The 13477-nt window shown below is 43.5% G+C and overlaps 1 protein-coding gene across 11 annotated transcripts in view; it reads left to right on the top strand.

Annotated features, from left to right (window-relative positions):
- Positions 1-13477, top strand: part of PTPRE (protein tyrosine phosphatase receptor type E) — a 216312-nt gene that overhangs the window by 156814 nt on the left and 46021 nt on the right. For 9 of the 11 annotated variants that reach the window (XM_061635662.1, XM_061635661.1, XM_061635663.1 and 6 more), the window contains 3 exons: positions 2300-2402; positions 2728-2801; positions 7426-7562. In XM_061635662.1, the coding sequence (XP_061491646.1) occupies positions 2300-2402; positions 2728-2801; positions 7426-7562 (314 nt within the window). Of the gene's footprint in view, positions 1-2105; positions 2209-2299; positions 2403-2530; positions 2618-2727; positions 2802-7425; positions 7563-13477 lie in introns of those variants that run through there. The other 2 variants (XM_061635668.1, XM_061635671.1) reach the window with 2 other exon arrangements.

Below are 13477 nucleotides of genomic sequence, written 5' to 3'. Positions count from 1 at the left end.
TTGAGTTCTGTGCACACTTCCCTGTTTCAGTAAGCCCCATTGAATACATTGGGACTTGCTTCTGAGTAAACAAACATAGGCTTGCATTATAAATATCTTTACTGGTTGTGTAAATAAGACAGTTTGTTTCTTGCCCAATAGTGGTAAAACAGAATTCACATACTGGGAAGTGTGGCTGCAGTTGTTGTTGTTCCTAAGCTGCTGCCTGTGAAGGTAGACCAAACCATGTGTGATTTCCTTCTGTCTACTCACTGGAATTGGTTGGCTGTTAAAGTGAGTTTATAGCAGCACACAAGGTAGACAGAAAAGGTTAGAGAATCTTCTTACTTTTACTCATTTCTCAAACCTCTTTGTGAAGTGAAGGGTCAAAACTGTAAAGAAATTTGGAGCATCCATATTAAAAGGTAGGGACAGGGCATTGCAGGCAGGAGGTTGCCAGCCCTGCTTGGATATGGATATGTTTGCAGAGGATCCCTAGTCAAGCTTTACCATCAGCTCAGAAGTAAGTCCTATTGAGTTCTATGGGGCTTAATCCCTTAGTAAGTGTGTTTAGAATAGCATTCTTCAGGGGCATCCATCTTTACTCCTGAGTTCTCTTATCTAACATCTCCATAACACTAGGCTCCTTTCTTCCTACAGTGGCCTTCTGGTGACTGGCCTGGCCTGAGGGCACTTAAACCCTTCTTGCCAGAAGCAAGTAGGCTAGATTAAATGTTCCCTGTCCAGGCTGTATCTTTTAGCTAAGATTTCTATCTTAATTTCCAATCAGATCAATGTTATTGTTTGAATTGTGTGCTCCTAGCAACTGTTGTTGATGCTTAACGTATCACTAGGGCCCACACCTGAAATCTCAGGGTTTGGGATGCTTCTGACCTGGCAACCCTAATATACTCCTACTGTAAAATTAAGCCACTGGTATAATCTGATCTGGCCATATATTCTCTTCATTTTTTCCTTTTCTTGATGAGTATCCCCCCTTGAAACCTTGGCTTGTAGAATAGAAGAGGAAGGAAGTACTTGTGATAGTGGGTAAGTTACTACCATTTTAAGCTTGGGATGCTAGTCGGTGGACATCCAGCTGTTTTGATGGTGAAATATTCTACAAAACTCAAAAGTGGATGTGGTGGCCCATTTATTGTATGATAGTGTTGTCTGACAGCAAAGAAGAAAATAGTTTTATGACAAAACTATTTTTGACCAGTTTTTTTTAATTGATGGAGTGACCTAATCCTGTCATTTTAGCATAGTGTATAAACTAGCAGTAGGGGCCAAAACAGATAATACCTGTCCTTGATACAATCTATATGTATGTGATAGAAAGTGATGGTGTGCCCCCTTTCCATGTGAAGTCCCTAGAAGTACACATGATGGTATAATGTTTGGTGTACATAGGTCCAAATCACATAGTTAGGTTTTTTAGATGAAATCTGGCAGTTGATCACACAATTACGGCCTATGCATGTTGGACTTTACACACATAAGCCCTATTTTTCTGTCTGTCTGTGTACTGGAGATATTATAAGAGGCTGGGAGCTTTCCTGCTTCCCACCATGTGTATAATCCAAATTGGGGGAGCATATGAAATCAGAAGGAGCCTTCTCACTCATTTTTTTTAAAACAATCCTTTCATTTGAGTGCAGGGGATTCACTGTGAATAAGTTTGATAAAACTAATGTTTTAAGGAGATGGGAATGAATGGTTGTATGTTAATTCCTTAAAGTGCAAGTGATTGGGAACTGTTGCTGTTAGGTTTCTCAGTATTTCTCTCTTTTTTAAAAGATGTTTTGTTTTAATATGGTTTTAAAGATGTTTTGTTTGTTTTAGAGTGTTTTTAGTGTTTTTTGTTTGTCGCTGAGGGCTCCTTATGGAAGGAAGGGCAGGATATAAATTTAATAAATAAAGAAAACTTCTGCTATAATTTTGGCATCTGGGTTACAGGAAATAAAATATTCCAAACTTGGATGTTGTAATCTGTTAAATAGAAGAAGAGGTAGAGCAACACATGTGATTACATATTTTCATACTTGGTAGTGGTGCAAAGAAAACGACTACCAAAATATTTCAGGCAACACTTAACTTATTTCTTTCAGATAATCAAATTTGTCATACTTAAGAAATGCTTTCCTAAGAATTACCAGTTCCAGGAAAACATAACTTCATGAGACTTGTTTAAAATGTCATGTGGCTAATTTGTGTACTTTTGCTTTGGTAAGTATTGACTACATACATGTAATTTTATCTGTTAGACATTAAGCAATTCATTGTTTCCCCACTCCACACTTCTGTTTTTAATTCCTAGGTCCTCCAAAAGAAAACGGTCCACCACCACATCTGTTGACTTCAATGCTGATCCTGACTCTGGTGTTCATAATTTTAATTCTTTTAGCTGGCTATTTCTTCAGGTAAGCAGGCATCAAGCACTTAACTTGGAACTAGTCTAATCTTGTTTCCATGTGATCTAATAAGGAAATGAAAGTGTGTATACGTGCAGCTGTGTTGGTTGTACTCTCCCACATTAGCTATAGCAGCAGAGGATGTTACACATAGTGTTTCTGTCCACCATCTGAAGCTTTTACAATCGGAAGATGATTAGAAAGAGTTTCTCCAGAATTACATGGTTTGTGCAACATAAATCTTTTGTAATATGTGTAAATTGTAACTAATTTATTCTGAAGAAATCTAGACTTCCCCATATCCCCCTAAATGCATCTTGCTATATTTGTTAAGGTTCAAGAAACACAGAAAAGCAGTTGTGAATTCCAGTGATAAAAAAATACCGAATGGAATCTTGGAAGAGCAAGGTAACTATACATTTGATTTACTTAATATTGAACATCTTGATTTTTTAAGGTGGCAAATATAATGCAGAAATATAAATGTTTAGGTATTGAAATGTTTGTTATGCTTGGTTTTTAACTGAATTTGAAAACTTTTTAAAATAACTTTTGATTTTATAACAATAGGATGTTTGTAGGCTTCTAGCTATAACATGTAGGATTTTACAAGGAAGCCCTGATCCAACAAAAAAGATTGGAAATGGATTTATTTTGTTTTAGAAAAGTTAAGTTAGACTTTGGGTTATTTTACATGTTGTATGTGTTAGGTGTAGAACTGAGAGATCTGAAGTGTATGTTGCCCTAAAATCAGTTTTAAAGAAGGGTGGTATATAAATATTTTCAATAAATACACCAGTGAGCCAGTGTGGTAAAACAGTTAGGGTGTTAGACTAGAACATGGAAGACCAGGGTTCAAATCCCCACACAGCCATGGAACTCACTGGGTGACCTTGGGCCAGTCTCTGCCTCTCAGACTAATCTACCTCACAGGGTTGTTGTGGGGATTAAATCAGAAGGGTGAAAACAATGTACACCACCTTGAGATGCTTGGATAAAAAGATGGGACATAAATACAATAAATAAACAAACAAACAATTAATTAATTAAATATGTGCAAATGTGAGAAACAGTAGTTTCAAAATATGTGTACCCCACTTGTGATGAAGTAAGAATCAGCTGTAGCACCCAATTGAATGAACAATTCGATGTAAATCTGGGTTTGCTTCTGTGCAATGTGTGAAACAACCTTTAATACAGCTATGAATTGGACTTGCAAAAATACACAGTTATTGAATATCGGTTTGCTTAAAAGCAGTGGTGCTTAAGAATGTTTCTCTCTGTCCTAGATCATGGCCAGTGTTATGTTACTAATGCTTAGCAATTCCATATTGCATTCCTGTACACATGTACATGGGAATAAGTCCTACTGAACTTAATAGAATTGTGTCTGAGTAGATATGTGTGATATTGCGCTGTGAGAATTGTTGGAATCAGAGCATGTGGGGTAGGTGAGAATTTCTCTTCCCGATGTAACCCTCCCCAAATATGGTGCCCCTCCCTCACAAGCTTGCAAGGCTCAGTAAAAATATCCTATTATACTCCATTGCGACTGGGGAAGGAGGGGGTAAGCCTTACTCCCTGTGTGCTGTGATCCCCATAAAACAACTCCCTCTGTGGTTGTAATTAATTGAAGAAAAGTCAGACATGCTGAATTCTACACTTGTGTAGTTTGACACACAATGGCTCTGATCCAGAGACCCTGTGAGCAAAACCACTCATAGGTCCCTCCTGCTGGTGGAAGGAGGAAGAAACTGTTTTCTCCTTTTCCCTGGAGCTGCTTGTGCCCACTGTAAATCTGTTCTCAGTGGTTTGGGGACCCTTTGAAAATGCATGGGAGATAGATTGGGGGGCTGCAGGGAAAAGGGGGAGTTAGCAAAAATCACCTTCCCCCACTTCCATTGGGATTCTCCACTAAATTCTAGTCTCTTTTGTGAATGGAAGGGCATAAGAAGAGCCCTGCTTGATCAGGCCAATGGCCCATCTAGTCCAGCATCCTGTGGCCAAATAGATTCCTAAGGGAGGCCTGCAAGCAGGACCTGAGTGCAACAGCAATCTCCCCACTTATGACTCCCAGCAACTGATCTTCAGAGGCAACTCAGGATTCAACCAGTAATTCTTCAAATAGTCCTGTATTGTACATTTCCATTTTGCAGGTGAGGGGCTAAGAGGCAGCCAGTGAGTTATAGTTGAGGTATGATGTTTAAACTCGATAGCTGAACTCACAATTTATATTATTAGCCACTACGCTACACCAGATTTTATGTGTAACATTAGTACAAATATAAGTATAGCAAGTGTTAAACAAGAATACATCATCCAGTGATTAAAGCAGAACTGTAGCAGAAACATGTGATAATGAAGCAAAAGAGGAAGGGAAACAAGGACAAATTATTTCATGCCTTTTCTTTTCCTTGGTGCAGTCTTAATCATCATTTTGCAAATGTTCTATGTATATTTACAAAAGGGTAGTTGTCTGGAGGTTATTTATTTATTTATTATATAGCCCATCTTTCCTCTGGTGAGCTCAAGGTGGCATATATGTTTCTGCTCCTCCCCATTTTATCTTCACAACAACCCTGTGACGTGGGTTAGGCTCAGAGAGTTGGTGATTTGCCCAAGGCTTCATGTCTGTGTAGGGATTTGAACCCTGGTCTTCTAGTCCAATGCTCTAACCACTACGACACACTGAAAGGAGGGTCGGTGGGGACTATGGTGTCTTACAGGATATATGGTTTTTATTTACATACCTTCCAACCTGAGCCTAAGATGGAAGGTTCACAGCATTAACAGTCCATCAGATCTTGCTCCCCATTACTCACAGCTTGGGTGTAAGGAGAGTAAGCAAGCCTCTCTGTCTCCAATTCCCAGCTTCTCCCCAGCCTAGACTAGAAATGCACACCTCTCTTTGACTCCAGGATGGGGAGAGGGGAGGAAGGGCCTCTCTCCTGAAAAGAGTTCCAATAACAACAGGGTCTCTCTGGCCCAAAATCTGTTCACCTGTTAATGGGCACTTGACAGACCCATTAGCTCATCTGGTCACTCTACTAGATTAACAAAGGCGACTAGACTAGATACCATCTTATCAGGAGGTTTGTTCTGACAATATAGGAAACGGACCTTTAGTGTGGCAGCACCTACCCTGTGGAATTCCCTCCCTTTGAATATTAGGCAGGCGCCATCTCTGCTATCTTTTCGGCACCTTTTGAAGACTTTCCTCTTTCAACAAGCCTTTTGAGACCCATCCCAGTCTGCATCTGTCTTAGAATTGTTTAATATGTTTTTAATAATTTTTAACCCTTTTTTAAAGTTTTTTTTAAAAAAAAATGTTTTTAATGCTGTTTTGATTTAATGTATTTTAAGATCTGTTTTTATGATGTTTTAAATTGTTTTAGTGCTTTGTTTGCCGCCCTGGGCTCCTGCTGGGAGGAAGGGCGGAATAAAAGATTAGATAGATAGATAGATAGATAGATAGATAGATAGATAGATAGATAGATAGATAGATAGATAGATAGATAGATAGATAGATAGATGGTCTCACAGATATCATCCAAACCCACCCCCACAATCCTGTAACAGTGCTTTTATTAGAAAGACCTAGCTCAAACAAGGTGTGCAAAGATTGTAAGGTTTTTGGGGATGGGGACAAGTTTTTGTCAGGTGCCTAGTACTGTTTGAAAGGTGGCATGCTTTGATGGGATTTGTGTTTTAAGGAACAAAGTCCCTGTTTTTTCAAGGTTTTAATGATGATTAATTTATTATTTATTTAGTGCTTTTTGATCTACTGTGTGTTTTACAATATATACAGTGATGGTCATGGGTAACTGATAAGAAATACTCATCTATTTTAACGTCTGATATTGTGATTTCCTAAAATTGTACATTTTATAAAATTATCCTTGATGGAAGGCGTATCCAGAACAGTTAGCTCTGCCTTATCCATCCCGTTTTCCTAAATGTAAACTATCCCCAGTAAATGCTCACTGTGTCATTTTTAAAATCTCCATGACAGGAAAAACATCCAACAATTTTCTGGATACTTTGACTTACCATTTTTATAGTTATGATGTTTTTGCTTTGAAATCTAATGTGTCTGCTCCTCTGAAAGGTCTTTCACCCCATTAATTACCTCATTGAGTCTCTGTTTCTCCCATTATGATTATTTTAAAATTGCTACCATGTTCCCTTTAATCTTCTTTTGTCTATGCTAGCTTAAGTCTAGTTTTAGCTTGTGTTGTCAACCCGTGTCTGAACTGAACTACTTTAGACTGCAAGCCTGATTGAATATTACACTATAAAAAGTTGCCTGCACATTGTAACCTAGGTGTTGAGGCAGAAGAGGAGTTAAGCTAGTTGGGACACTTCTTCCTGATAGGCTTGTGTGTATATATAGCCAAGTCACAGGTTTAACACCTCAGTGAGAACTAGGTCTTAAAATAGCAAGTGTTATATGATATTTATTAAGAAAATCTACCTGTAGCATTTTATTTCTATAAGGTTACCTATACTGTGATAAACACTCAAAGAATTTTATATTTTCAAACAAAAAGCAGTTTCATCAATTGGCTTAATTTCATTAATATTTTCTGTTAATTTAGGAGGTGTTTAGAGGACCACAAAGGCACAATTAACAGTCAAGATATGAATGAAATTAAGCCAGTTAATGAAACTGGTTTTTGACTTTAAATTGAGTTTCTATGACACTATAATTAAGCTTATAGTCTCATTAATGGAAGAGAAAATGCCAGTGTTGGACTTGTTTCGCCATTGTAGGTCACAGCCCAGAATTTGAGTTTGCTTTCTACATAGTCTTGCATCATTTTTAGTCTACCGCGTACTCCTGAAGATATTTCTTGGCATATAGTAGTTTCTACTGAAATCATCAGTTTACCGCCTGGATGTTTTTTGATGTACATTTTAATCTTTCAGTTCAGCCATACACCTTGTGGGTCTAATAAAATAAAATCTTTATTATAAATGAACATTTGAACTGTAATCCCATTATTCATATGTTTGGCATTCTATTCAACAGAACAACAAAGAGTGATGCTTCTCAGGAGGTCTCCCTCTGGCCCAAAGAAGTATTTTCCTATTCCAGTGGAGCACTTGGAAGATGAAATACGGACAAGAGCAGCTGATGATGGGAAGTTATTTCGGGAGGAGTTTAATGTAAGTTAAATACTGTTAATGTAAGTTTAATACTGTTTTTCTTTAGACATAGAAAATACAGCTAACAAATTTAGTATAGTAACTGCTTTAGAAGAAAAATGGACCAACTTTTAAAAAATTATGTATGTTCATAATTTGATCTCTCTCTTTTTTGGATGGAGTATGAGTCTGTAAACCCTAACATCTTTCCTTCCCCAGTGGTTGCTGGAGGGCATTCAGATTCTCGGGATGGCGCCTCCCCCTGGCACAATAGGCAGGGTCCTATCTTATAATTACCTCACCCAGGGAGAGGAGCCTTTTGCGGTGGACAGTCAGGGTCTGGCTGAGCTCCTTAAGAGCCAGCCTGTCTTCTTTTGTTAGATTCCTCACCTCTCTTTCCTCTTCTTTGTTCTGGCTAATCCTCTTATCTTTTCTCTTAGACTTTTTCCCCTCCCTCCCCCTTCCCTCCCCAAACTCTTTAGATAAGGACGGGGAGTGTGAGAACAATTAGAGGGCCTAGGAGCCCACCACAAGGGAGTTAGCCGGCGGTGCGGCTCGCGCCTTCTCGCCTAAAAGAAGAGGCATGGTGGCAGCAGCGGCAGCTGGTCTTTGGCTATTCGCACTCTCTCCTTAAATCTAAGGGAGGTGCAACCGTGCGTAGGAGGGCAGAAGTGAGAGGACGCGCACTCTGGCTTTGCCGCAAAGAGTAGCAGGAAAGGTGGGAAAAGCCGTGCTACGCCCCTACGCCAGTTCAGGCCTCTCCTACCCCCAGCATAGGATTGGAGGCCTGGTAAAGTTCACCCGTGATGACTAGCAGCCCCCTGGAAGGGCGTGAACATGCACAAACTAGCGAGATGGAGGAAGAGCAGTCACCATCTCTCTCCCACCACTCGGAGCAGGCCTTGAGAGTGCGGGAGCACCAGAGGGAAGGGGTAAGTAGTGCTTTGCCATTCCAGGGCAGGAAGATTTCCCAAAGTTTCTCAGTTGGGTCAAAGGGGTCATGGCAAAAGAGGTTGGGCGGACTGGGACTGCTCAATCGGGAACCAGCCTCAGGCCCTGCACTTCCCAGTTGCCCACTCAAAAGAGAAGGCATCACCCCCAAAAGGGGCACAAAAAGAGGAGGCGGACAAAGTCACCCTCCCCCACACCTTCATCTTCATCTCTCTCCTCCATATCCATTTCATCTGCCTCTTCTTCCTCACCAGTTTATAGGATGAACCAGAGGGGCAGGCATAGGCGTTAGAGGGCCAATTCTTCCTATAGTCAGAAGGGGAGACATGGGGCCAAAAGGAGATTTAGTAATAAGGCCGCCACTGCCTTGGGGCTTCTACCAGGTTTGGGGCACTCCTCATCCTCATCAGACAGGGAGGAAGGGGAACTATCTAAGGAGGAATTGGAGCCATCCCCCCAAGGGGGAGACTCTTCCCAGCAGAGGTTTTTCCTGCAATTCTTGCCAAAACTAGGCGGATCCTGGAATTACCCGAAGAGCAACCTAAGGAAGCTGATCCAGCTGCTTCTACTTTCTCCAACGGGTCTAAATCAGCCTTCCCAGAAAGCCACCCAGAATATCTATTCTCCCTTTCCTGGTCTCTTTCGAGGAGCTGTGGTCAGCAGAGTGGGCAACTCCAGGTAAACATAAACCACTGCACAAGCTGGTTAGCAAGCATTACTCCTTTGTCCCCTTGGTGATGGAACAGCTTAGAACGCCAGCAGTGGACCAGCCAGTGGTTGCTCTCTCTTCCTCTGCAGTTCTTCCAACAGAGGGGGAAGGAGGGCCTAAGGATGCTTGTGATAAGAGGGTCAAGGTGCCACTGCGCAGAGAATTTGAGGCACAAGGAGCCGCTTTCAGAGCCTCAGCGGCTGCGTCAGTACTTACCAAAGCAAACATGATGTGGGCGGATGAGCTGGCCAGCAGAGAGGACATTCCCAAGGGCATCAAAGATGGTCTGAAAAAGATTTCTCTGGCAGTAGCCTTCCAAGCGGATGCCACATGGGACGCTATGATGTTTAATGCCAGGGCAATGGCCTCCAGCACAGTGGCAAGATGTAACCTGTGGCTCTGTCATTGGGACGTGGACCCAGAATCCCAGGGGCATCTGGCCAACTCCCCTTTGGGGGCCCAAACATTTTGGGGAACCACTAGAAAAGGTCCTTGTTGAAACTAGGGAGAAGCAGAAAGCGCTGCCAGGGGCAAAGAAGGATGAATGTAAGTCTAAACAGATTCAGTCCTTTCGGAGCTCAAAGCCTTTCCATTGCCAAATCACGTCATCAGGATGCAAGGCCCGGTGGGGGAGACAAGATAGATACACAAGTTCCAACCAGTCAAGATCCCATCCACCACCTCATCCTTCCCAGTCTAAGTTCTAGAAGGGAGTGAAGAAGGGACAGTCATCCTGATGCCAAGTTGTTGGCACCCCAGGAAGGCATAGGGGGATGCTTGCTTGACTTCAAGACAGTCTGGACCGTGACAACGTCTGATCACTGGGTCCTGGCAACAGTTTCCTCAGGGTATTCCTTGGAATTTTCAAGGCGCCCCAGAGAGAAATTCATCAGGACCCCTAAGTTGACCAAGTTGGACAAACACAGGGCCTTCCTCATGGCCATACAACATCTACTGGACATCAGCTCAGTGGAACCAGTACCAGCTCGGGAAAGGAACAGGGGAGTCTACTTAATTTTCTTTCTCGTCTTGAAAAAGAATGGACAGACAAGGGCTATTTTAGATCTCAAATGGCTCAACCGGAGAATGGCCTACCAGAAATTCAAAATGGAAACCTTGAAATCCATCTCAGAGGCCATCAACCAAGGCGATTGGATGGCCTCCATAGACCTATCGGAGGCATATCTCCATGTTCCAATATGACAGGAACACAGAAAATTCCTTCGTTTCTGTTATGCCAACAAGCATTACCAATACAAGGCTCTTCCATTCGGACTGACTTCCACCCCCAGGGTTTTTACCAAGGTCCTAGTGGCACTGATGGCTCATCTGAGGACCCTGGGGGTACGGGTTCACCCGTATCTCCACAATATTCTTGTCCGGGCCTCATCAAGGGATCAGTGCAGGAGGGATATTCAGACCACTCTGTCCTGCCTTACCAGCCACAGCTTTGTGGTGAACTTCGAAAAGCGCCCTGGAGCCCATGCAGAACATTACCCATCTGGGAATGCAAATAGACTCAGTCCAATACTGCATGAGGCTCACTCAGGAGCGGGTGGCCAAGATCCAGGAGCTCACATTAAAGGTGACCTTGTCCAGGGCAGTAGAGATGATGGAACTGGCAAAACTACAGGAGATGCTGGTATCCTTCCAGGACCTAGTGAGCTGGGCTCATTTTCATTCTTGACCCCTGCTGCAAGTACCCATCCAGGACCAAATTGCTCAATCCCGCAGGATGCAGGTTCCAATCAGCTCGTCTCTGCACCAAGAACTGAGGTGGTGGCAGTCTCCTCAGAGGCTACTTGGGAGTGAGCCTGGAGACGCCGGTAAGGAAGGTACTCACAACAGATGCCAGCTTTTATGGCTGGGGGGCTCACCTGGAGTCACATGTGGCACAGGGTGTGTAGAAGGCCAGGGAACTGGACCAGAGCATCAACTGGCTGGAGCTCCGAGCAATGAGACTGGCACTATTGAAGTTTGCTCTACACGTCATAAGGGTCCATGTCCTGGTGTGGACCGACAACGTGGCAGTGAAGGCCATCAAGGAGGAACGAAGTTGAGAGCCCTAGCAAAGGAAGCTCGCCTTCTGTTCCAATGGGCAAAGTCTCACTTCGGGTCACTGAAGGCGGAACACGTAGCTGGAATACAAAACGTGACAGCAGACTGGCTGAGCGGAACATAACTCCTGGAGGCAGAGTGGCAACTTCATCTCCAAGGATTCCGCCAGATCATCAGACATTTCGGGGTCCCACAAGTGGATCTTTTTGCAACATACCAGAACTCCCAACTCGCAAAGTTCTTCTCACGTTTTCAGCATCCGGAGGTGCAGGGATGGGATGCTCTGGCAACAGTTTGGCCGAGGGAGTTACTTTACGCCTTTCCTCCCTTTCCTCTACTGTTACAGACTGTAAGATGCATCCAACAGTTGCAGGCCAAGGTGATCTTCGTAGCACCGTATTGGCCAAGGAAACACTGGTTTCCAGAGCTTCTCCACCTGTCTGTTCAGGAACCATGGCATCTTCCTATCAGATCAGACCTGCTGAGGCAGGGACCATTTCTTCATCCACGTCCAGAGCTCTTTTGCTTAACTGCGTGGAGGCTGATACTCTTCTGGCTTCTTGGAAGGCTTCCACATATTAAACTTATGGCTCCACATGGAAAAGGTTTGTGGAGTGGTGTAGAGTCAATGCGAGGGACCCACCCTCTAGGAAAGTGGTGGACGTACTGGGTTTCTTACAGGTGGGGTTGGACAAAGAGCTCAGCTCCAATACTTTGAAACGGCAAGCGGCTGCCATTAGCAGTATCTTGGGTTGCAAGAGGGATCCTCCCTTATCCACACATCCCTTGCGTTGACGTTTCCTCAGAGGTGTGGGGCAGAGGAATCTGCCAGCGAATCATAGGTTTCCTACATGGAATCTGAACTGGGTACTCTCCGCCTTGATGGGGCACCCTTTTGAGCCACTGGCTACATGCAAGAAGTTCCTGACACTCAAGACAGTTTTTCTAGTGGCTATCACATTAGCGCGCAGGGTCTCAGAACTGGGAGCCGTCTCATCCGATCCACAGCTATGTATTTTTTCATCAGGACAAGGTTTTCATAGGGCACAGGAGGTGGTTCTCCCATCATTCTGTCTTAATCCCACTTCTTCCAAGGAAAGGGCTTGGCATTCTCTGGATGTGCGCAGAGCCCTCTGTTTTTATTTAGATAGGACTTCTGTTTTCAGGAAAACAGAAGCTCTGTTCGTTTCCTTTGACAGGGTTACCAGAGGAAGGAAGGTTTCATCTTCTTCCATCTACAGGTGGCTTAGGGAGGCAATTGTTCAGGTCTACCAGACTCTGGGCAATTTACCAGACTCTGGGCAAATTGCCACCAGGGGGGACTCACAGCCGATTCATTGAGGGGGGCTTCCACTTCCACTGCCTTTAAGGAGAGTTTCCCAATTGAGGACATATGTAGAGCAGCCACATGGGCCTCACTGAATACATTCTCCAAACACTATAAAATCGATTCCTGGGCTTCAGCGGACGCAGCCTTTGGGAGGAGAGTGTTTCAAAGGGTAGTTTGTGCATGACTTGTTGGCACCCGGAATCCCGCCCAGGAGGTCATTGGGCTCTGGTACATCCCGAGAATCTGAATGCCCTCCAGGAACCACTGGGGAATAAATGGAAATTCTTACCATGAATTTCTCTTCCCAGGGGTTCCTTGAGGGCATTGCCCCACTTCTTCATTCTGATGCCATTAGTCTACTCACACTAGTTCATGGTGGCTTCTGCCAGCTCCCCACATGTGGGGGAGGTAGTTAGGGCCTCCCTATGGATTTCATGGCAGTATCTAATTTATCTTTTTACTAACGTTCTGTCATTTTTCTCTGCCTAGTTCCATGGCATTTTTTTTTCTTTTAATAAGTTTGGACACACAGAATTTTTCCACTGAGGGTCGAGGGGCCGTCCTTGCTCTTCCAGTCGGTCTGGAGGACAGGATGGCTCCTACCCCTGGGTGAGGTAATTAAAAGATAGGACCCTGCCTGTCGTGCCGGGGGGGAGGCGCCATCCTGAGAATCTGAATGCCCTCCAGGAACCCCTGGGAAGATAAATTCACGGTAAGAATTTCAATTTATTTTTGATGCTGTACCATTTAGAAATGTTAAAAATCTTGCTGAACTGTAGCCAGTTTGGCCAGTGATCCCATACAGGGGGCTGGCATCAGTGTTCTCTGCTACTACATAGATTAAGCTGGGTATACAGCACCTTCAAGCTCTGTTCACAACCCATGGTC

Source organism: Rhineura floridana, chromosome 7 (assembly GCF_030035675.1).
Source record: "Rhineura floridana isolate rRhiFlo1 chromosome 7, rRhiFlo1.hap2, whole genome shotgun sequence".
Taxonomy (NCBI): Eukaryota; Metazoa; Chordata; class Lepidosauria; order Squamata; family Rhineuridae; genus Rhineura; species Rhineura floridana.
Note: the sequence above shows the minus strand (reverse complement) of the source record. Positions and strands in the feature narration are given on the sequence as shown.